General features: G+C 40.8%; 1 protein-coding gene across 1 annotated transcript in view; it reads left to right on the plus strand.

The window, feature by feature from the left end:
• The window catches only part of EMCN (endomucin), a 40,283-nt gene extending 17,764 nt beyond the window's left edge, over window positions 1–22,519 (plus strand). Inside the window, exons 3-11 of the mRNA XM_062493655.1 lie at window positions 1,264–1,359; window positions 1,757–1,864; window positions 8,786–8,908; window positions 14,833–14,865; window positions 17,457–17,522; window positions 19,045–19,140; window positions 20,775–20,799; window positions 21,798–21,859; window positions 22,488–22,519. Of these exons, the coding sequence (XP_062349639.1) occupies window positions 1,264–1,359; window positions 1,757–1,864; window positions 8,786–8,908; window positions 14,833–14,865; window positions 17,457–17,522; window positions 19,045–19,140; window positions 20,775–20,799; window positions 21,798–21,859; window positions 22,488–22,519 (641 nt within the window). The remainder of the gene's footprint in view (window positions 1–1,263; window positions 1,360–1,756; window positions 1,865–8,785; window positions 8,909–14,832; window positions 14,866–17,456; window positions 17,523–19,044; window positions 19,141–20,774; window positions 20,800–21,797; window positions 21,860–22,487) is intronic.
• Window positions 22,520–24,728: the final 2,209 nt, after the last annotated feature.

Below are 24,728 nucleotides of genomic sequence, written 5' to 3' on the forward strand. Positions count from 1 at the left end.
GAGAAGTACTCTGGGTACTCCCTTTTACCCAGAAATTTGGATACAGAGGAAGAAGGTCTGGGAAGGCTGGTCAATGAAGAAAACACAAATGTGTCTCAAAGTGGGCAAGCACAGGGAAAAGTTGCCAAAGACTAGTGAAGTCTGTTCCCTTTTGTTGGGTTGTGGTTGGTCTTTTTTAAGGACCCAAGCAATTGTTAATTGCTATAAAGTTGTTTATTGTAAAGCCACATCCGTCTCGAAAGGCAAAGGTCCCCAAGTGTTAAAGTCCATGCTAAAAGTTTTCAGCATAGAGTCCCAAACAGAAGTAAAGTCTCAATTAGAAGAAGAAGCTGTTCCTGTCAAGGCCCTGGAAGGGCTGATGTTGCTGCTTCAGCTCCTGCCTTCTTTGGGCAATGATGACAGCAGTGAGGAGAGAAGAAAAGCAAGAGTGCAAGCAAGCCCTCATTCCAAAACCTGAATTCTTATACACAAATTAGTAAGCTAAAAACACGAACCCAAACCATTTCTTCTTAACTTATTAGAATTCTAGTTTCTTAGCACGCCAGGTTATGTATAAACTATGAATATGTGTATCTTGTTCTATCTAAAAAATGCAAGCAATATTCTTACTATAGTTTTACTATGTCTAAAACTATGTTCTTGGAGTCCACAAGGAAACTTGTTTTCAACACTAGGATCTAGGACTATGTTTTTCAATATTCACTAGAACTGGTTCTTCTCTCTCTGAGGAACTCAGAGAGGCCTCTGTTTCATACTCCAGCATCCTTTCAGCTCTTTACCTGTAATCGATAAGCTGTGCTCCTGTGTGTCACTCACACTTCTTTATGGAGATTTTACATCCCTCCTTCTGCTAAGCAGCTATGCAGCAAAGTGCTTGCTCAGAGGGGTAGACCAGCAGCACAGTGAACCCATCCATCCACATCAGGCTCTGTTCCCCTCTCTTCTTCCCTTGGAAGTCAAGCCATGCACCTCTGCATAACCCTCAAAGACCATGTGCTTCTCCTTTAGGGGCTGGCTGGGAGGTACAATTGCTACCTTTCTACAGGCAATTGCAGATTGTTCACAGGCCAAACCTCCCCTCTGAAACCAACCATATGTACTTCGAATCCTCTTTCAAAATGTGTGTGTAATAAAGCTTTGTGAGGGCTAGGCTTTAAACAGAAATTCTCTGCCTTGATAAGAGAACACGGCTAGAGGAATATGATGTTTATTTAGGCATGATAAAATAAATTCATAATGATGTGAATGCCTTTCTTGCCATAGTGGAACCTGTGACTACAACAGCTTCACAAGCAACATTGGCAACACCAGTGCTGACAGCAGTTGCAGTCAGAACTACAAATGAAACCACCACAAGCAGTAAGTGAAAATCTCCGAGTTAACTGAAGCTGTTCTAGTGGTCATTGAAGAAATTAGGCAGCAGTGCCTCCTGGTTTGGGAATTTGTTTTACAGGGGGAGTACTCATTGGTGAAACCTTTCAGGTGTGTGCAGGAGCTTCCTTCTGGTCAGGCTTAAAAGAAGCTCCAAGCTACACCTTCCAACTGCATTATCACAGGCTTGTCTGCAGGGGAATGACCCACTATGGGACAGGGAGTGGCCTTCCCTGCTGTCAGTGGGGCCCTGACCCTGTTGATCTTGAATTTCAATTAAATATCTTTTTGATAATTTAAAATTAGTCTGCAAGCAGGGAAGTAGGTGTATGTTATGTGTGTGTACAAAATTGAGGAAATAAACTGAATGTCTTTTCTGTGTTAGGCTCTACATCTTCTTCACCTAATGCTACATCACAAACAACACAAGGTACAACAAAGCAACCACCAGCAGTGACTACAGCAGCAAGTACAAGTCTCAGCACAACAAATAGTAAGTGATCATCTCATTGAGCCATTTCCAAGTCATTCTATGCTACATTTCTGTAAAACTCTGCGAAAGAGTAAAAGGAGGTCAAAAAGAGTATTTTGGTGGTTTGGGGAAGCAGAGCTATTCATCCTACAATATTATATATTTTTAATGAAGCATGCCCTGTAATCCTCCACAAAGAATATTGTACCTTTAATTTGTAATGGAGGTGATCTGAAGCCATTACACAGGATGTTCATCTCCCTGTAACTGGGAGAGATGTATTTGGAAGAGTTTTAATTTTTTACTTTCTTCTTCATTTGTTTTTTCCAGTAAGGATGAAATAAAAAAATAAATTATTTTATGTGATCAGAATGGTGTCAGAGCACCACCCTTTGTTTCTTATTTTTCTGTGTTACAACACTATCCTTATTATGCTTCATATTATTGCAAGACACAGTACTGAAAGAGAGGTGGTACTAATTACTCTGCATCAATCTAAGATACTTTTATTTTCCATAAATCTTTAGAATAACATGTGTGTTGGCCTGGAATATCAGATTGGGTTTTAGGAAAAAAAAAATAAGAAAAAACCCACAAAAAAAACAAACGAAAAAAAAAACAAAACAGAAGCCCAACCAAACAAAAATCAAACCCACATATCCAGCAAGTAGTTAGGTTAATTTTACAAAGTATAATAACATCCCAAAGGAAGTCAGTAAACTTAAGATGAAATTCAGTCTCCCTTGTCTATATGTGTCTCTAAATGTTTACTCCAGTCTTCTGATGAACCAGAGCTTTGGAACACTCCATATTTTATTTTTAATTCAATAAAAAATTAAATACTCCAAATATTTGCCTCAGCAGTCAGTGGTATACCAATGCACTCAGAATTGATGTTTACAGCATACTGAACTGTTATAAAATTATTAGACTATGACTTCTCTTCCCTTGGCTTATTTGTCTGAAAAGGCACTCCTGTGAAGCAGTCTGCATGCTATTTTTGCGCAAATTTTCTTTTAAAGCCACCCCTCATAGACCCAAGCCTGCTAAGCTTCCTGGAGAACTATTCCCTTTTCATTTCATGGTTTCATTTTCTACCGATGCTGCTTTTCCACTGTGTGTTGTGTAAGGAGTGGTCTGGTTGCCAGCCCAAAATTTTTGGCTTGGCTTTTAAATGCCAATGTCAATGAGTCACAGAAAACACACAGCCTGGCCACTGCACGAGCTGCTCAAAGTGATACCAGAGTCCCCAAAGAATCTCTTAAAACTTGCAGTTGCTGCCCTGCAGGCCTGTCAGAAGCCCACAGCAGGGCACGTTGCATTACGGATGTGATTCCTGCTCCTTTGAGTTTGGCAGAGGTTCCTGGCTGGTGGCTACTGGAGCAGCACAACCACCTGGAACTAAACCTTGGTGACAGGTAGAGCTCCTGGCAAGGGAAGGAAAGCTAATGAGGAAAGGCGTGCCTGCCAGTGCAGCTTAGCTCCAGCCACTGCTCTGCTCTGAAAAACTGGTGCTGGAGGTGTGTGATGGGCCTGGGCAAGAGGCTTTCAGCAACACGCTTCCTTTTCCGTTCCCCTTGCCTTCTCTTCCCACCAGCTAGAGTTCAGCCCCCAGCTGCTTGTGTTGTGATTTGGTTTTAAAACTCCTCATTAAAGCTAAGCCCTCCTCTTCCCCCCCCTCCCCAAACTTGTGGTTAAAAAATGCTTGGTAGATTAACCTAAAAACAGGGCTTTCCGGCCTCTCAATCCCTTTCTAAGACGGAAAACTGGGACAGTGTGTTTGTAAAATTTGTATCATCTTTCAATGTAAAAGTAGTACTTGGAAATATCTGTATATGAAAAACAATTTTAGTGGGCTTTCAAAGACAGAATTCTGCTCTGTATTCCAGGAAAATCATAGCCTTGGCTTCAGCAGAAAAGAGTGGGATGGGTCACAAAGTGTTGGTGTTGGAACATGGCGTGGAACAGGGGCTCTGTGTATGTGACCAGTCTTGCAGAAAACGCTCAGACCCCGTGGCCACCAGCCAGCTGCTGGCTAGAGCCATGCCCGTGTTTCCAGCCCAGCACAGGCACAGCAGGGTGACCCTGGCTTCATCCCCTGCATCTTTCCAGCACCCCTGGCAGCAGCACAGGGTCAGCCAGTGCAGGCACAGCAACACTCCTGCTCTCAAAAGGGCCAGCAGAGGAAAGCTGGCCTCTTTTTCTTTTTCTCCCTGTTTTTGCACTGGCTGTGTGAAACTGAGGCAGAAATTGGTGGTGCCTTTATGACACTTCAAAATTTACTTTTGCTATATCTGATTTTTAATAAAAAGCAGGCACCTCTGTCATTTTGTAATGGAAGTCATCCCTTTCTCTGCTTCAAACCCTGCTAATGATTTCAAATGATTGCACTCACACAACTGAGATTTGACAGGGCTTCCTGCCTCTGCTGCAATTTCTGTGGCTGCTGTCACCTTTTATTACAGATTCAGGAAAAGCCCCCAGTGCTCCATACACTGAAAACATGCAAACATCTTTGTCCTTCGTTTTTTTTTCAAGACTTCAGTGTTCTTTTCCTCTGCAGGCTCTAAGTACAATCTCTCCTGCTTGCCTTCCTGCCCTGTTTATTGTATTAGAAGCCAACATTAGACTGGTCTCCTTAGCTTTCTTGTTTGTCTATATAAGGTGTCAAATCCAAGAGTTCACATTTAGTCAGTGACCTCACTTGTGCGGTTCAGGCACTTAAAGCAAGGATTTGTATGGCATCACACCACAGGAAATCTGCAGTCAGGATTTCATATCCTAGGACACTTGAAGTTATCAAAGAGAATAAGAAATTAAATGCAACCAAAATGTCTGTTCTTCTTCCCTTGGATATGGATCAAGCATCTTATATAAGATCAGTATTCAAGGTGTTATGTGACAAATAAGAATGGTTTTTTGACTGTTGTGTTTGTGAGATAACTCATACCACTCTCCTGGATGACAATACATTATGGTGCAGTGGTATATTAAATATTAAAAAGTGACAAAGGAAAACAGTGGAGGATTTTTTTTTAATCAAGCTACTGGTAATTAAAAAGTAAGTTTTACTTCAGGAACGCTACCAGAAAAGCATTCTTGTATGAGGTATTGCTCAATTTTCCTCAGTTTGTTAGCACATTCTGTAGGTAAACACTGGGTATAGTTGGTTGCTGAGACATTTTATGCAGAGAGAAGTTTTAAAATCCGTATTTTAAAATACTTCGGGATTTTGCTTACCAGAAAACATAAAGCTGCAGATAGCACATGCAGTCAACTATGGATGTAAACATTAAAACTGAGATCTGTTCGGTTACCTCCCTAGGCAATTTTCATTCTTCTGAATGGGCAAAAATGTCATTTGGACAATGGGATTTTTCAAAGCTTTTGTGCACTCATTAATGCAAATGGCTTTTCAGACTTTTTTATTTTTTATTATGGGGGCAAGGCCTGTATGTGTGTTAATGCTAAAAATATGAGCTCAAGGGATAAGCTTTAGTCTTCCATTTAAAAAAAAAAAAGCTTTTGTGCTGGTTATTTTAATGTGGTTTGCATGGAATTTGTTTTGCCCATTAAAAGTATTTTCTTGATTGATTTGTTGGTCAACACGCATAGAGATGTCTATATTCTTTGCAGAGCACAGAGTATATGCGGGCTGTTTGTGGGTTACTTGAAGCATCTTACTATTAATTAAATAATTAATTAGGTAGCAGCTTACTGTAAAGAAAATTTTAAGTACTGTTGGGAAATGCCAAAATATATGTAGATTATACATAGGTTAAGTAGAAAACCATGACACCTTTTGCTTCTTTGTCTATTTTTTTTCTGTATGTATGTAATAAAAAATGAATTATTTTATGTGATCAGAATGGTGTCTGATCAAGTGAGGATAGGTGTTGAATTTCAGCTGGTTAAGGAAAAGGAAGGTTTTTCAAAGCATAGAGAGTAAGGAAATTCCTGAAGCTCAGAGAGCAGCTTTGCAGGGCATCTTCAGGTTCCCTGTTGTTGATTATCCCTTTGCCAAATACATGTTAACACACTGCCATTTATCTTATCAAAATATCAGCAGGGAGAGGCATCACCACCAGAGAGTTCTGCTGCCGCAGCCATCATCCCCATTTGGACAGCTATTTTGCACTCTGTACTGCTTTACCATTTTTATTCATAATCAGCTGTTGACAACAGACCCATGGACCGATGATGCGAGCGCTGCAGCAGCAGCAGCAGCAGCAGCAGCAGCAGCAGCAGCAGCAGCAGCAGCAGCAGCAGCAGCCGCCGCCCTTCTGCGCTGCGCTGCTCTTGTGCAAGGCCAGGCCTCCCCCTGGCAGCAGGCAGGGCTCCGTGCTGCAGCCGGCTGAGGCGAGGCGTGATGAATTACTGCAGCGATGTGTCGCGGGGATGGCGGGGCTGAGTCACCGCGCCCGCCCGGGGTCCCCCGCCTGTCCCCCCGCGGAGCTCGGGCACCGCAGCGAGGGCTTGCGCTGTCTCCTGTCGCCGGGACCGAAATAAAACGCACGAGTTACGGGATTTACCGAAAAGGCGCATCTCTAGCAGGCGTTCTGTGCTGTTGAGAGCATGAGCAGTGGCTGGGTACGGATGCTTCTGTTCCCACGGGCTTTTGGTGCAGAAGCTGTCTCATCCGCTAAATGTGTTGGTGGTAGAGCCTGTGCTGTGCATTAGGCGTGAGGCTTGGATGCTGCTTAAAAGCTATTTCAAAGCTACAAGTCAGCAGAGAATTGGGTTGCTAGGATTTAAGCTTGCAGAGCAATTACGGGAGGCTTGCCCACCAGGTCAAATTTTCCATCTTGGAAGTGGTGAAATCTGGCACACTGATTTTTGCCGTGTGGCACATCTACTTTACCCCCTGACACAGGGAGCACTGAGCCTGCTCCGCAGTCTGGCAAAATAAATGCAGCAAGCTTTATGCCAAGCCCTAGGTAAAGGTGTAAGTCATACCTGGGTCACTGGGAGAATCTCACCCAGGCTAAATTTAAAAGAAAGAAAAAAAAAATGGAAATGCCATCATCCTTCCCCTCCCCTGCCAAGGCATATCCAGCACACAGCCGTGTTCCTGAGAACAATCTGTTCTCACAGCTCCCAAACACTAGAGGAGCACCCAAGGCTGGGTTGCTGCCAGGACTGATAGGATGCGTGGAACGAGCGATCCCCATGGGAAAACAGCCCGCTGTGGGGTTACAGGGTAACTGGCTGCCTCCCTCCTCCTCTCTCCCACACATCTGATTGTTTTGCAGTGTTCACAAAGCATATTTGTGTTTGAGTGTTGCTTCACAGTTATTCTGACTTACTTTTCATTTTCCCGTGCAATGCTTTACTAACCTATGACAAGGGAGCCACAAGATGTTTGCTGTTACTGGTACAAGCCTGTGCATCTTATAGGGAGAGGGAGGTACCTCAGATTTGGGGTTTTTTTTCCATTTTTAAAAATTGATCTCAGTTTAAAATTCAACATATAAAATTTGAGTCTGAAGCCACAACAGTAAGAATCAAATGTGAAAAAAGTTTGCTTCTAAAGATTGATTCAAAGCTTCCATGAAGACAGTGTAGGAATTGTTATAATTCTCAGTTCTTTGCACTATACCATAGTAAAAAGTGAGGTATCGGGGCTTTTTACACTCTTCTCTACTGAAGGTTAGACTTGTATATTGAAGGAGTACAATGCTGAAGTTTCTGAAGCATGCTGACATGAAATTCTGCTTTTCATCACTAGAATCCCAGTGGAAGTTTTCAGCACTTAAGTTGTTTTGCATAATTTTTGTGCCTCAACCTTGAAAGGTTTCCATTCCTGGCTGCCCAGCTTCTCTCAGTTTCCAAAATTGTATGAATCCCCTGACTCCAGCTAACTCTTTCTTAGCTTATTGATTTTTGAAGCTTGCCTTTCTAAAGTATTCCACTTAATGAACAAGAGGGGAAGGGAAAGGCCAAGTTAAAGGTGAGTAGTTGTAGAATAGGGAGCTTTGGGTTCTTTGAGGGACCAAACTGGTAAACAGTTTCTAGATAAAGTGTGTGATGAAGCATTCCTCAAGATTTACATTTGCATGTGTGTGATCTTGCTTGCTGACTGAAACATGTCTTGAAGTTGTCTCAGTTCTTGTGTTTAAAATTCATATGAGGAGGCTCTGAAAATGGTTTACAGCTCGGTCACCTCTCTGATTTATATCAGATAGGAAGTATAAGGTTACTCTTGGGCACTCTACATTTTATTCAGTAGGCACTGTCTTGCCTGTTGTTGTTCTGAGTTATGAGTTCAGACGTAGGAATTATGGGCAGTGCTGGAATATCTTAAGTTATTTCTGGTCATTCAGTGACCTTCAGTTCCACGAGCTCAGGTCATGTCCTGCACTGTTGTCCTGGCTTCACCTTAGGCTGCAAATCTTGTGACACAATAGCCTTCATTTCCAGTTGACTGAGAGGAGAAATAAGACAACTTATTTTTCATACATTATTATTCAGGGATAAAGTATTTCCTAGGCCTTAACAGCACAGAATGAAATAATTACCTCTTTGCTTAATTGCAATCCTTAAACTTTATACAGTATCACATTATGTGACAGTTGAAACTGAAGTTTGATTGATTGATTTAAAAGGAAGGAAAATAGAGAGGGCAGCAAGTTGAGCCTCTCTCTGCTGCTCATGCTGCTCTTGCTATTCTAGGGTCGCAATTCAGAGCTCTGAGTTGTCTTCTGGCACAGATACGAATCTGTTTCTCTTGCTCCAATGTGCTTTGTAGGTGCCTCAGCTATGCCAGAAGTAACTATTCCCTAGGGATGGTTTGTTCCTTGAGAAGCAGTTACCAGAATATGTAGTACTTTCTTACATTAAGTCTTTTCCATGATGGTCAGAGCATTTGTCTGAGGGATAGTCCAGGATCTAAGAAAGTGCTTGTGCAGGTGCCTCTTACCTGAACATCTCTCTCATTTCCAGCTACACAAGCAAATGGTACACAGTTGGAACAAAATGAGAGTTTGAATGCTGCCTCTACTACGGGACGGTCATTTTCTTCTATGGTCTCTCCAGAAACAAGCACTACTTCTTCTGGAACCTCAGGTAAGTCTTGAAAACATAAACTTACTTTCTCTATACAAGGGGTTTAAAGGATGCAAATAATTTGGAGTCTTCTCTTCATTTGCTATGCATTGTTCTGGAATGAGGACCACATCTCCTTATTCATGCAGGATACACTGTGTCCATGTCACCTATCCCTGAAGTTGTGTTGAGTGATGGGTGAACTTCCAAACATTCAGTTGACATACGTGGTGTCATTACAGGAGGATATAAATTACAAGTGATAAAAGTAACCTTCATATTTGTGTGAGGTCATTATGTAGCATTGACTGTCAGAAGAGGTCATCAAGATAAATTCCCTGGCTGCAAGACAGAGAAGACAAAGGAGAAAACAGCTACAATTTTCACAGTTGTCAAAAAATCTGGAGATAAATTTAATGCGTATTACTAATTAAATGATGTTGTTTGAAGTACAACATGGTCACGTGCAAGGTCAAAAATATGTCAGTTCTTCCCAGCTCCAGTCTGGTCTTACTGTTTTTCTGGGTGTGTTTTGTTGTATGTATTCACTAAGAAACACTATGGTGAATGCAGATGTCAGGTTATATGAACAATTATTTATTATACTTCTAACTGGCTTAACTTTCCTAGGTTTTGAAGAACCACTTATTCAGGTTTCCTTAAGGTCTCTTGGGCCTTCATTTAGTACTTACTCTTAGCCACATGTGTGTAAATCCAACAAGGACACAGTCTTTGTTTGCATTTCCCTATTATTAATAGTTATGTTTAACATCCTCTAAGGGATACAAGATTCTTTTTGCAACCCCTGGATTATGTTTGTGGGAGATAAGCACGTGTCTGTACTGTGATTTTTCCTCATAAAGGATAGGATTGGATATAAAAGTGGAGCAATATCATATGCTCACTATGCACTGAAATACTTAGAAGCATGCAAAAAGATTATAAGCATTTTAAGGAAGTTAAAGTCAATTCAAAGCCACTGATTCAGAGAGAAGTATTTGCTATTACTTTGATGAGCCCATTCCCCATCATGCATGTACTGTCATCTGCGGTTACTTGACTTTCCTGTTAGGTTTCATGTCTTTTGGCAAATATAGGCATAGTACGGAAACCTAACCATTGCTATACTGCAATAAATCAGTAAATTACAACATTTTAAATTAAAAGGTCTCTCACTTAGGTAAATTCTCCAGGTTAATATTAAATTGTAATGCATATCTGACCATGCCTCATGTGTATTGAATTACCTACTATGCTGCGTATACAATTACATTTTACACTTAAAATTTGTCAAGAAAGTTTTACAACGTTACTGGGATCTGTTTGCAAAAGTCATCATCTTACTCAGCTTACTCTGCTGTAAAACCAATAAATCTTCTTGAGCTCAGAGGCTCCCCAAGATGCCAGAACTATAATTGCCTGGCTGAGAGAGGAAGAACCCATCTATCTAGGGGCAGTCAGTCTAGGTATCATTGGCACAGCCAGTGCTCCAAGTTCCCATAAAACTGCCATTTCAAAATCACTTCTGCCCGCACCAGGATTTCCACACTATCACCTTTCTTGTCTCCTCACAGCACCAGCTCCTTGCTTCTTTCTTGAAGCTTGTATATGCAAGAAATCCCCTTTCTCACTGTGATGTGTTACGTAATTTATCCCAAATAGTTAAACCTCAGACCACTCTTGCTCCCTTATTCTCTGTATGTGTTGAGGACTTAAATAAAAAGTGTCTTGGTTTCTCCTGAACAGATTTCCTCTCCTCTGTGCAATTGCTCAGGCCCAGGAGAAGCATATGTTGCATCCTAATAATTTTAAGGCAATGCAAGTGTGAAGCCAGTTGTTTCATCATGTGCTGAGACTAGAGGAAATGCCACCTCTCTCACTGCCATTAGATTATTTATTTCTAAGTCTCCAGAATTTCACATTCAGGGGCTGGATGCCTTTTGTTCATTAGAGCAGGGGCTGGTATGTGCCAAGGTTGCAGCCCATGGGGGATAGAATAGCTTGCAAGCTGGAGGTATTTGAGCCATGTCTCCTGCGTGGGAACTCAGAGGAAGACAAATTAATGTGAAATGGATCCAAACCGGAATATTTCTCTTTGGTATGCCCAACCAAAATAATCCAGCTGGCTAAGTATATTTCATTTTGAGACCATTTTCCATTTTTAAAGAAAATGCCATTTTAGCGAAAGTTTCCTTTCTTGATGCCGAAAAAGAAGAACACATTTTGCAGAGAAATTTCCAATCAGCCTTATCAAAAGATCAGGGTGTGGGAGGAGTGCTACAGAGAGCTGGAGAGCGACTGAGATGAGTGGGGGAGCCTGGGAAGGAATGTGTAGGAACATCAGAGAACAGTATTGCTGTATTAAAGGAGATTGAAAGCACCAGCCACAGAGGAGGTGCTGCGTAGTGCTCATCCAGGCTAGAGGAGGCAATAAGGATTGTTTTTAGCAAAGAGAGCAACCTGCATGCGTGCCATTGACACATGCACTTCTTTAACTTTGGCTGTCATGTAGAATATACCTCCCACTCCTTCTCCACCTCCACAGAGGATTGCTTGCTAATATTTCATTTTCTCCTTTTGTTTAATTAATGAAAAATTGGAGATTAGAGTCTAAATGCATCTGAGAAATTGCAAGTATTGTGGCTTTTTATTCTGTGATCTAAACAACAAAAAAATCCATAAAGCAGTATGAGCTTAAGTTCACCCAGCAGGGTGGTAAGATTAAATGATCTATTATAATAAACTGTCAGATGAATCAACCTGCTTCATCTATTGATATCTTTATTGCACTCCTCCAATTATAAATCCTACTCACTTGATTCACAGGAGGCATCTCCCTAAGAAAAATTTTTATGAGTAAGACTAGTAGGGTTTGACTCTTTCTGTACAAAAACTGCAGGAGCTCTGGATAGTGATATTAGGTAAAAATTACCCACTGTATCTTCAGCTCCTTCACGAAGAGGGAGACACAAAACCAGAAGTTTTTTATGCAGAAAACATATCAAAGCCTCAGTTAACACTGTTACAGATCTATGGTGTGGTCAAGACAAGAAAGGCTTTTTCAAGTTTTTAATTTTGCTTTGATTTATATTGTGGTATATCCCCTCTGAGTAATCAGCTAAATGTATTTGTTTGTTTTGCCAGTGAACAACAGTTGGATGTGGCTGCACTCCAAAACACAAGTAGCAAACACAGGGTATACAGGCGGCTTAGGTAGCAGCTGTTGGAGAATAAAGTAGGGAGAGTTTAGTTATTGGTCTCTTTCTCCATCTGTCAAGCTTCTCACCAGTACTGAACTGACTCAGGCAGGTAATTTCAAATCAAACCATGGTCATGTGCCAAATTTTTTATCCTTGTCCTCCTTACTGCACAAGGAGGAACCCAGCACAGCCAGTGTTGCACATTTCACTTTTCATGATGAATCTGGAAATCTTCCCAGATTATTTATGCAGAGCATCTTGCTTGCAGCCCCAAAGGAGATAGCAAGCTCTGTACAAGCTCAAGCAAGCTAGAGCAACTGCAGTAACTGTTACCAAGTGAAATGCTGCTTTTCCTTCTGTCCTTCTCTTTCTGGAGAACAGCAGCATGTGAGCCAAAAAGGGTATTGGATGGTTATTTAGCAAATGCAAACTGAAAGCACCTGCTGAATCACTCCGATAAGCACAGCTTTGTTTGCGTGGCAGGACTGAGCAATCTCTGAACAGAGGGTGAACTGGCACCTTGCTTGCATACTAGAGACAGGGAGAGAGGAAGGCATGAGATGTTTTTCCAATTTAATTTTTCATGCTCTAGCAAAACATGTGTGAGATACCTTCCAGAAAGATGCTGATAGTTTTATTGTGTGTAGGTGTGTGCAGTTGTTAAAAAATAACAGAGGCCCAGAAAGAGAGAGCAGGTGGCTGCTGCCATGTTTCCTCCCTGGGATAATTTCTGCTCTCTGGGTTTACTGAAGAGGCAAGGTCTGGCCAGGACAGTTGCATGGCTTTTGGTTGTGCTAGTGGGTACTGATGCACGTCCCCCTCCACCCTTCCTGTTTGCAGACTTTTGTCACCTGCACTTATGTCACCTGCATTCAGGTTTGAAAAGCCATTGAGTCTTTGAGGTGAACTTGGATGTCAGTCTTGGGCTTCATAAGTTTTTCTATTTATTTATTTGTTTTAATTTGAGCCAAGATACTTCACCTTGGTTTTAAGAGTGAATATAATGCGAAATGTTCAATTATGTTATAATGTTGGAGCTCTTTCAAAGGAAAGTTCCACAGACTTGAGAGACAAGGTTCAAAGAGACTTCACAGAGAAGTGACCTATTTGTAAGGCTTGACAAAGTCTTCTGCCTTTCTTCGAGAATATGAACACACAGGGCCTTAAAGTTTGCTAGTTTGCCCACATGATGTATGATCACATTGTATTTTTATCACGGCATCCCACACCTTATAGGCTGAAGAAAAGGCAATATTCTGGTAATAAGCAATCATATAGTATTTGGATAATTCCTTAATGCCAGGTATGTATCCTCCTGCATTCTGTACTGTGTGTTGTTCCTTTGAAAAGTGATTTATTAACTTCCTGAAGGCTTTTGCATGGTTTTGTTGGTAATATTGCCGAAACATACTATAAATGATGCCTAATGATTCATCACAGAGATCCTCTTAGAGCACAATGATACCACTGTTTGCAAATGGATTGATGAGATGACAAAAAGCTTAGGAGAACAGTCTCCTCTGCATTCTAGGAAGCCAGGGTGAGGTAACTGTATACATTCAGGATACTTAGCATTACAAATATTTAATATGTTCAAGAAGAGCTCTTACTGTTGACTTTTAAGTACTTAGCTTTCCAACCTAAACATACTTTTCATGAACGTTTGTGATTAAAATGCAGTTTAAGTTTCGTCACATGTACCATTAGCAAAAGCAGTTATTTGCACCCCAGTGGCTGAAGTGATCCATGGTTTTAATTGTGTGCAGAGAGAAGGGAAAACAAGAACAGCATTCTGGTTTTCAAAGAGCATGTTCACAGCAATGGAACAATGTGTGTTACAGATCTGCCTTTGTACAAAGCACCAGTCCACAGCACAGAAAGTGTAGTGAGGGTATAAGAATGGATTTCTGCTCCCTGGGGGAACTGGTTTAGAGGAGCACTGTAACCTGGGCAGTCAGGGGACCAGCTTAATGCCTGCCTGGAGTTACAGCTGCCTTCATGATCTTGCCTCTGTGATCCCCCACCCTGGCACAGCTGGGGCACAGAGGATACAGCCACTCTTAATTTCTAAGCCTGCTACAGTCTAGGCACACAGGAACAGCAGCATGCTAACAAAAAAAAAAAAAAAAAAAAAAAAAAAAAAAAAAAAAAATTAAAAAAATATGTTGTGCACCAAAAGCTTGTGAAGTAGCTGGGGGAAGCTGAAAGTAGAGCCAGTAAGCATTGTGCCCAGAGCTCCGTGAGATCAATTTCTTCCTCATTACTAGCACCTTTTGTTTCTGCTGCTTGGCAGTCTGCTAGCCAAAAGCACCAAGATAATAAATAAAGATTTCTTTTTAGAGGGTTTTGTGACTCTTGAAGATGTATCTCAATTAGTTTATTTTATTAAAACACTTTTTTGTCAGTTAAATGTCAGCTATTTGCTCCCAGTCACTTTTTTTTGGTTTTGGAAGGAGGCGTTTTTAAGGAATATATCAATTAATTCAGGACTTTCTTCTCTTGAGCAGAATAACAACCTAGCATAGGCTGGGGTTTGGATTCTGCTCCCATCTATGAGGGATGGCTGGTGACTTTTACAGCTCAGACTATCTGGGTTTGGGAACAGTGTTAGTATGTCACTTCTGGGGCAGCATTTGTTGTGGGGGTTACTGAGCACATTCCTAGAGTCTGCCAGTTCGCATGATGTGAAGACTCTAGACATCTAAAACAGATACTAACAAACCTATTCTTTCTGTTTTATTGCAGGCCTTCTCACGAGCTCTCCTACAAATTCAGCAAGTAAGAGCAATAGAAGAGGTTGCTCTATGCACACTGATGAGAAAGGCTGGTGTGGGGTGGGAGAAGGGCAGCCTGAGGAAAGGAGATGTTCAGGGAGCAAGAAGGATCTAGGGGAATAATATACCTGAAACACAGTACAGAGTAGCAAAACAATTATGTTCAGCTTGTATCATTGAGTAATTTTGCTGTGATTTCAGCTGAATACCATGTTGGACTAGCAGATACAGGAAAGTAAACAGGGTGGGAGCACAGAAAAAATCAGGCCCAGCATATTATGTGATGCAATGGGAAGCTATTATAAATAGAATGTTTACCAAGGAGCTTGTTCTTGTCAGTGACTCTTGTTCCTCATCCAGTAGTGAGAAGCAGCAAGTCCCAGAGTAAGGCAAGTTTCCTGTGCTAATGAACCTGCATTGTCCTATCTTCCTTTCTCTGGGCTTATCAGGAAACAGTCTCTTCTGTACTGGTCCTTGCAGTTCTTGCTGCTGCTGCTGCCTGCAAAATCTTGGCCCTCCTGTTACCATGATGGTTGTATTTCTCCAATTAATTTTTATTCTGATCCCAGGTTATCCCATAACTGGAAAATAGCTTCCAGATCCAGACAAACTAGACAGGAGGGGCTGACTTGTGAGAAACTTTAATGAAAGAAGTGGGGAAATGAGCTTAATGTTTTAGTTCCTTACTCTGTATTACTCAGCAATATTTCAACTGTCATATTTCTTTTAGCTGGTCACAAGTAGTTAAAATACTAACAAATGGATTTTTCCTTCCTTCATTACTCACATCTTGGTCAATTAACAGATAACGAGGAGAAAAAAAAACACCAGAAAAAAAGAGGCACACATCTCCTGTACAAATGCAGGGATACACATTCCTCTTTTTTGGTGCAGTTTGTTTCTGTTGACATTTCCAGTCAGTATCCAGGGTAACTCATTGCTGTGATAATTGCCTGCTTGCCATGTATATCATGTAGTATACCAGATAAGGTAGCAAAAAGGCAGTAGTATTTCCTTGGGAAATCTGAAGCAATCACATGGAATTAAGAATGCATAGGAATTATTTAGTCACTTGATGATGGCTCAGTTTCCAACCTTATGTTATCACCCCTCAGCAGACAGGCACCAAGGGAAAGAGAACTTCTGCTTTAAAGAAGCAGTGATTTTTCAGTGTTTCCTACACTGTAGCATCAGAATGTCTCAGCTATGAGTGTATTGTTTAGGTACCACACAAGCACTTAGCAAGTGATCATTTTTCCCGAAGAGGCTTCTGTCTGTGTCCAGACAAATGAAGATAGAAGGGTGGGGAAGGGGGAGAGAAAACCACCACCAAAACATTTTTTAATAGTGGGCATGAGTTTAAAATCAGTTTTGCAAGGAAGAGGAATTCCTACATGGCTGGGACAAACAAACCTTGTTTGTTACTGTAACTCCATGGATTAGAGCGACAAGTACTGCCTACGTGAAAGTTTCTGTAAAAACAGGGACATGTCTTTCAGAGACTTGAATTCTAGACCTCAAAATAGCCATAGGATATTGGTTGTAATGACTTAATTAATTTCATAGATTCCACGCTACAATTTAAGCCCTCTTCTGTTCTTGGCAAGAGGAGCCATACAGTCTTACAGATATGGATTGTGAGTAGGTACCTGACCAACAAAACCTCAGTAGCTGCCACCAGGTTCTTACTACTTATATATGCAGCTATAACCTCTGCTAGGACCCTTTTTTAACAGATCACCTTCCCCAGATGCCTTTGAGGGCCACTTCTGATATTTAGCCAGGCAATGGAAATGCTTGACCTTGCATCACATCTGTCCATCTGCTCAGCTCCTTTATGGCAGTGAGCACTTGTCTACTCAAGCCTCCATCCAATATGGAATGCAATCCCATTTTCTGTTTTCTCTCTGGAAGTTCAGTAATTGATTTTTCATGGGCTATATGCAGCAAGGTAATAAATATTTTGTGTTGTTGATACCTGACTCAAATTCAGATTAGCACCTGAAGGTAGAAATGCATTCCTTTAAACCCAGCCTTAAAATATGTCCCAGAGGCTCACAGTATTGCTCTCTCCAAATGGGGCAGAGAGCAGGCACATTCCTCTATAAAATCACTCAAGAAACTTGCTATCTACTATTATTGCACCTCTTCGGACTTCTTCATCTACTATTAGCACTTTTGTTTTTTAAATAGCAGTTAAATATTTTGGTCTTTCTTCTCTGGGAGGCAGGTCTAATTTTCACCCTTTCTTGTATATTTACTTATTTTAAAAATCTCTTATAATGCTGAACAGTACCATTGCCTCCTAAAAGTGAAAAAATTTGTAGCTCATGACCTGTAAGTGGACAAACAGATGATCCTAGGGAAATCTGCACCCATACAAAGCATGTGTTCTTTTAGGTCATTCTAGATAAACTCTTTCACCCCTCTTGCCAAGTTATCCAAGTATTATTGAGAGGAAATATAGACATGAAGCACCAAATGAAGCTCCAGAACTGGGGACACAGTTGTTCTGGGAGGGTAATTTTTCAGAGGGAGTTGTTTGGGAAATTCTGGCAATGCGTGTTTACCTGAAAGACACTATTTCTTTTGCAGAGCCAACTTCTGAAAGTCCTAAAAGCAGTTCTGGAAACCAGACAGGGAGTGATATCAGCTATTCTAGTGAGTATTCCTACTTAATTGTCCAGCTTTTGAGTTTTCAGTTGATCAGTTTTGCTTTTGATGAGTGATTGGAATAGCAGACAAATGAAACTGGCAGTTTTATTTCTAGCCTTACCAGACTTAGGCACTATTACAAACCAAATTTAAATGCTGGTTATAAAACTCCTCTCAAAGAGAAACAGAGCTCAGTAAGTTGACACCCTTCTAATTAAAGAGCAGCATAATTATTCCCAAGGACTGATTCTAAGTGATAAAATTGAAAAAAAAAACAAAACAAAAAAAAATAGCCATCCCCTGTCAGAGAAGACACAAGGGAATATACAAAAAAGTTGCTCATATACATACATATTATACTAATGTATTTTTGTGAATGTGTCATGTGAATATATTATTCATATTGTCATGGGACAGAAGGTCTAGGAGGCAGTCTTCTGCAGACTCTTTAAGCACTTGATATTTGCGTGATGCATGCTACTTAATCTTTCATTTTAATGTTATGCATCTCTGGGGCAAGAGTGTTGCTGCAGCTTTGCTATTTCCAACCCAGAGTACTGACTAAGCAAAATATGTTTGATATTTTCCCACTGTAAACTGTCTCCGTCTAGTTCAATAGATGCACAGACGCATCTATATGAATATTAAATATTAATTGCATCAAGAGCCCTTGAATGCAGCCTCCCCCTGACACAGGGCTTAGGCCAGCAGGCAGGAGGGAGAGTGCCTGTTGAATTTGAATGCAGCCGGTTGCTGCCAGAGAAATGACAGAAAGGGAGAAGTTGGGCTTATATATTTCCCAGGGAAAGCTTCTATTCATTACATAATTCTTTCCTTTTTTTGCTTCTTGGCTGGGAAACACCTGTCAGGAAATGGCAGATGGTGGGAAATAATAAAAGGAAAGAAATGTCCTCATTTTAAGAGGAGATCTTGCATTTTCTATCCCTGGTTGTAAGTGCTGTGGGGAATGTTACTGAATTATGTAATTCCTTGATGTCTTTCTGGGTGCACAATGTTAAAAGCAAAATAATCACTTCAGTTGCTGAACTTCAGACAGGTCTTTTTTTGTTTCCTCAAAAAAGAGGAAAAAATCAATTGCATGTTTAAAAAATTTATTTCTAGAACACAACTTTCTCACAAAACCTTTGAAGGCCATCAAGACTGGGGTTGAATGATGAGTGTTTTCATCAAAATTATGGTGGGTCCAGTGGAGCAGGTGCTGAAAACCTTGTTCTTTTACTGATAAATGGGTGAAAATAGTTCCATAAGGCAGCATAAGTGTCAGGGAAGGAGTAAGGGTGGGAGAAGGAAGAAGTCTAAGTCTTTCTTCCACAAAGAATCCAAGCTTTAGGCTCAGTGGTTGCAAGAAGAACAACAGGGGCAGTAGATTACCCTCTCCAGAGAAAAGGGTAATGTTTGGTGAGGTGGAGCTGGAGGTGCCTCTCACCTTTGAATGTGCAAATACCTATAAACAGAGGCAATGTAAGCCAGAGGCAGCAGCCAAAATTATGTTCTCCCTCTTCTGCAGATATTATCTTGCCAATTGTCATCACCCTGATAGTCATTACCCTCTCTGTCTTCTCACTGGTGGCTTTGTACAAAATGTGCCAGAAGAAAACTCCAGGTATTTGCTTTGTTTTCTCTGTGGGGCGGGGTGGGCATGGGGGGGGGGAGAGGTGAAATAAATGTGCTTTTTATTATTAAAATATCTCTTTTGGATTACCTTAACCATCACTGTTGCAGTGGTCTGATGGGAAAGCTTTTTGTATTTTGTGTTTTACATAAATTGGGAAACTAACACTTCATTTTCAAAATCAGTAGGAAGACCAGAGTGAGCAAAAATTATTTTTGGAGAATATATAACACTGTAAAGCTTTTTGTTCATGCTTTTGCAGCTACAAAGAGCTAGCAAACACCTGTGCTAACACAATCAATCAGATAGACAGTGAAAACTAAATTTGAAGATATTCAACAAAATCACTTTATCTATTTTATCCTTCTTCTAGATACAGGCAAAGAAATATCAGTGTTTTCTTTTGGGGTATACCTGATACATACACACACACATGCACATGATGCACAAGTAAAATTTTCCAGTTACAGTATAATGCACGTGGAGCATAATCCCTGAGCCAACAGTATTTTCAGAAATAGTCATTTTGACAGAGCAGCTAAAGTCAGTATCTGTTTCTCTGCTGTCCGTTAAATACTTAAGACAATGGATTATAGTTCCATCAAAGTCCATTTGCCAAATGTTTCAGGGCTGCCCTGTAGTAGGCCACAGGTAAGTGTAAATTTCCATTAAGTGAAAACCCAGATCTGAATCCAGACTGTGGTTTTTCTGTCCCTGTGAGCTGGCATGAATTAGGAAACCTGTGCAGAACTGTGAAATCACCAGGCCTTGGAAATACAAAATCACAACGGGGTGTTGAAGCTGTAAACCAAGATAAACAGTGTGTCACAACCAATTTAGCCAATGACATGGAAAAACAGACCCAGATAAACAGAGGAAGGTGTGCTCCTTACTTAGGAAATTATTGAATATTCAGAGTCAAGAGATAAAGACGTGAGATGAAGAATGTTTCCTTACCAACCTCCCCTATGCACAAATGTCACCAGGCATTGTATTTGCAAATTCATTTGGAAGACAGAGTAGGTATCTGTAGTGCTTCCTACAGATACAGGATTTGCCCAGATCTATCCAGTGCACTTCTGCTGTGCTTGGTGCCATGGACTTGGCTCCATGTCTCTGATGTAACCCCCTGGCCCCTTCCATCTGCCCACACTGCACATAAGCATAACATACATTCAGCATATGATTCATTTTGGAGACAAACCTGTTCCTCATTGATAGGAATGATAAACTCTGTTATCAGGTGTCATGCCAGGCTGTAGCCCCAGGGGGAACAGGGTCAGGAACACCCTTACCCTGCATCTTCTAGCTCAGTTATTGTGTACTTGAGAGCCATTGCATGTTCGCTTCTCCCGTGCCAGCTACCCAGGGATTTGGGAGCTGCAGCGAAAAACCTGCTTCTGTTGTGGTCTTGGACAAGTCGAAGTCATTCTCCCCGGTTTCCAGAAGTGTTAATACAGGCAACATCAGCTACTATTCAAGCTGGTTGACTGTTTTTATGAACATAATGCAGTACTGAAAAACTGCAACTGAGCCTTCTGTCAGCAATTGCAATAGCCATGTCTAAATGTTTGGGGTTTGAATTCCAGCAATCAAAATGATACTAACTTTTTTTTTTCTTCCAGAGAGACAAGAGAATGGTGCTGAACAGTAGGTTGAATCCTTTTCATTGCTTTGAGATCTATCACAGGGCACTTGTAAATGTAGCAGATTTTGCATAGGATTTTCATTGATCTTTCTCTGTTGAAATACAGTAATCAGTTGCCACCCCAAAGAGAAATATTCTGTTGAAAGTGCTGCACTTGCAGTTATTGTAGACCTGTATGCATCATAAGCAGCTGTTCCAGCATGGATAGATATGTGGTGACTCTCAACTGTTTTGCAATTGATCATTTTGAAAGAGATAAACAGCTTATGCTGTGCCACATGACTCATTGCCCAGTCTTTTTTCTGTTTTTTTTCCACTTTTTGCCCCATTGACCCCTGTCTTCTACCCCTGCATCTTTGCCCACCTCTCTTCTTTTGTTCATGTTTTCTCTCTTTTTAATGTGTTTCCTTTTTATTCTGAATTATTTATATATGTATGTCTCTTGTTCCCCATTATATCGTGTTCCTCTGTTCCCTCTTGTTTCCACTAGACCATTTGCATAGGCTCAGTTGAAATAGTAGTGTCATAAGGAGTGTGAGGAGTGGGAAACTGAGAAAGATCCATTGGAAGATACAAACTAAAGATCACTGAGCCTGGCAGTGGCCACTTGTATGACCAAAGCAACATTTAGGCTGCTGATTTACTTGGTATCCCTGACTCCCTGGCCATCTGTAGTGGTCCTTCTTTGCAATTCAACATGGATAAAAGGCTTGCATTGGCAGAAAAAATATTACTCCTTTCCCCCAGATCTACCTCTTCTGTCAAGTCCTAGGTTAAACCTGGAGTTATGAAACTTGATTTATTACATATTTTAAGAGAAAGGTATTTTCAGAGATGTTGGTATATGGTATTTTCTGCCATCTGACCCCATGCAAAGCCTATTTTAAGCCTGCCAGTTTAGACTAGAGTACATGCTGCCTCCTCAGGACCAAAATCTTGGAGTTTTGGTTGGATGAGCAACATGTGTGCTGACTGTTTAAATGTTTTCTGATTTCAACAGAGCCCAGTCAGATAAAGAAGGAGTCAAACTACTTTCTGTGAAGACGACTTCTCCTGAGACTGGTGAGTGCTTCCTTTGTGTGTACATCTGTTTCCTTGTCTGAGCTCAGAGAAGAGCAATTTTTGGGATGTCACTTCCAATAGCAAACGCATCTTCAGTTCCTGTCAGGTCAAAGTTACTGCAAACAATTCTTCTACAGAGCAAATCCCCAGACTAGGATCCTGAAGAGCTGCAGTTCAGCTGTACTGTGTGTGCTGTCAGTATTTGGGAGTGAGAAGTACGACTGATTTAGGAAAATATTTTATTTAAATCATTGATGGTAAGCTATCTAGCTAGGGATGTTCGGAATAACAGTGATCATGGTGTTTATCAGATGGATCTGGTTGTACAAAGAAGTTTGAATACTGATAATATCAGAATTACAGAATGTTCTGAATTGGAAGGGACCCTCAGGTGAATTTAAGTGAATGGCCCATGTGAAGATCCAACCCAGAGCCTTAGTGTTATTATTACTGTGCTCCAACCAACTGAGCTAATATTCCAGGGATCAAAGGGTTTGGGAGTCAGTGCTGTATGTAATCAAGCTTCTGTGTGAGTTGGTGTCAGCAGTGTTCAGTTAGCCCCATACATACTCACCCTTTGCATTCAAAATCCTACTCTCATTGTAAATCCCTCTGTCCTGTGCTTCAGGATCTTACAAAATCTGCAGTAATGAAGCCTAAAGGAGCAAAGGTTACTGATAACATGCACAAAAGAAAGAAAAAATCTCAGAGCAAAGAGATGGCTGCAGTTACAGGTTCTGAAAAGAAAAAAAAAATTGGAGGAGCACAAAATAGGACTGAGGAAGAACAGAATTCTGCCTAACCAGTCGAAACCCCTAAATCTCTCATGGTAGAGCTAGTCATGGTGAAAGTTCGCACCTACACCCAATGCTTTCTCAGTCACGTAGGTCCCACCCCATCTGCAAAAGTCCTTCCGAAAAACAGTCTCTTACTTTCTACTTTTTAGCTATAATACTCTTTTTGTTGTTTTTAAGCTTTTTGGCCCTCTTTCTCCTACTGACATTTCTGAGGCTGACCAATAGCTGCTCTCTTCTTTTGTCCAAATCCTTGGGTAGTCCTCTGAGATACATCACTTGATCTGAACTATCCTCTGCTTGCTGCAGAGACACAGTTTGGACTCTCTAGCCTTCTCTACAACTTCCTGAAGCTTTTGTGCAATCCAAAAGACGCACAGGGCATCTCTGGCAGCCCTTGCTGCAAAACAGAGTCCTGCAAGGTCCCCATGGCCTCTTCACACAGAGCTAGGAGCTAGAGGGGGTCAGGAAGGGTCTGCTTCATCATAGGACATATCATTCTGTCCCAGTGCTGCTGGGTAAAGGCAAACTACACTTTGGCTGCACTTCAGAACTTTATGATTTGGGTTTTTTTTTTTAAGAATACGTCTTTGGAAATGAACTTCTGGCTTTATTTTGAATATGGAGTTGTGTGTATGTTTTCTTAAAATTGTACTCTCTTTTGAAAGCTGAATGAAGTTAGAAACTAAATAAAGGACATTTTTTGATTGATTCTGCCCTCATGCCATTTCAAAACCCAAGTGACTTCTTCCACAGTAGCAGAACGGTTTGTGGTTTACAGCAGCGTAAATGGGAAAAGACACAGCTCACTTTTTTCCCCCCCACAAGATGAGTTCTGTTGCCTGTTAATCAGCTACTGGTTCACCCAATATCTGAGCATCTTCCATCTAGATATTCTTTTTTACTGAACTATGATGTGTGCATGCTATAATTCGAAGGTTTGAGTCATAACCACTTAGAAGACAAGATTCTTCCCCTCTTCTCATTAATGCAATTCATATTTAAACCAGCTGCCATTTTCTCTTGAATTCTTGCATCGTTATATGTTTCAAAATTAAACATGCTTTCACAGAAATTGAAGTCCTACTTTTGCCTAGGTTTTTAGAGTCACTTCTTAAATTAAAAGCACTCCAGCAGAGGGGTCTGTTTCTTCCAGAAATATTTGTCACTCATACAGGTATTTTAAATATGTTAAGATGTCTCCCTGTTTGAATCAGATTTACTTGCTTTATTAAAAGCTCAGGCATAAAGGCAAATGTTTCTCATGGTTTAGGCACAAGAACTGCCTGACTCATGGGCCTTCTCACAATTACAGACAATTGCCCTGCATAAAACTCCTTTACAGGCGTTCTTCTTCTTCCTTGGTCAAGCTGTTTAGAAAGTGTATCTTGTAGCTGTCTCTGTATGTACCAAGAAAACTACAAAATATTGTGAGTAGAAAGACTGAAATTAGGATGATCTAAAGAGCAGCCTAACTTCACAGGCAGGGCTACATCATCCTCTCACATCAATAGGCAGCTCTTCCCTAAGGTCAAGCATATCTACAATGAAGTTCTGCTTTGATATGTATTCGAATTAAGCTTTATTAGAGGTATACATTCTATTTTTTTTTCATCTTTTTGCTTTTTATTCCAAACAGAAGACTTTGAGATTGTATAATTTTGTAAAATATATGCAGGACAAACAGGGACCAGCAATCTGTTCAAGCAAGCAACCTAGAAAGACCCTGTGTCAGTGTTGTGCATAGATCTTGATTAAAGGTTATGGTGAGTTTAATCTTGCCTTCTTTTATCTGTCTAAAAACCATGCCAGCTGCACATAGTTGAAAGATGTGCATGTGTCCAGAGGGCTCTTTATCCCATCTGCCCTGGACATCTATCTTCGGCTGGAATGGGCAGACCTGTGGCAGTCCATTGATTCCTGAAGGATCCTGTCTTAGGACTCCTAAAATTAGGTTGTGAATATGAAATGAAAAAAAAAAAAAAGGAAAGACTCCTTTTTCAGAGGCACAGCTGAATTAAATTTAATCAAGAATATTATTTCACATACGTACAATTAATGTGAAAGAATAAAGC

Source organism: Cinclus cinclus, chromosome 5, assembly GCF_963662255.1.
Source record: "Cinclus cinclus chromosome 5, bCinCin1.1, whole genome shotgun sequence".
Classification (NCBI taxonomy): Eukaryota; Metazoa; Chordata; class Aves; order Passeriformes; family Cinclidae; genus Cinclus; species Cinclus cinclus.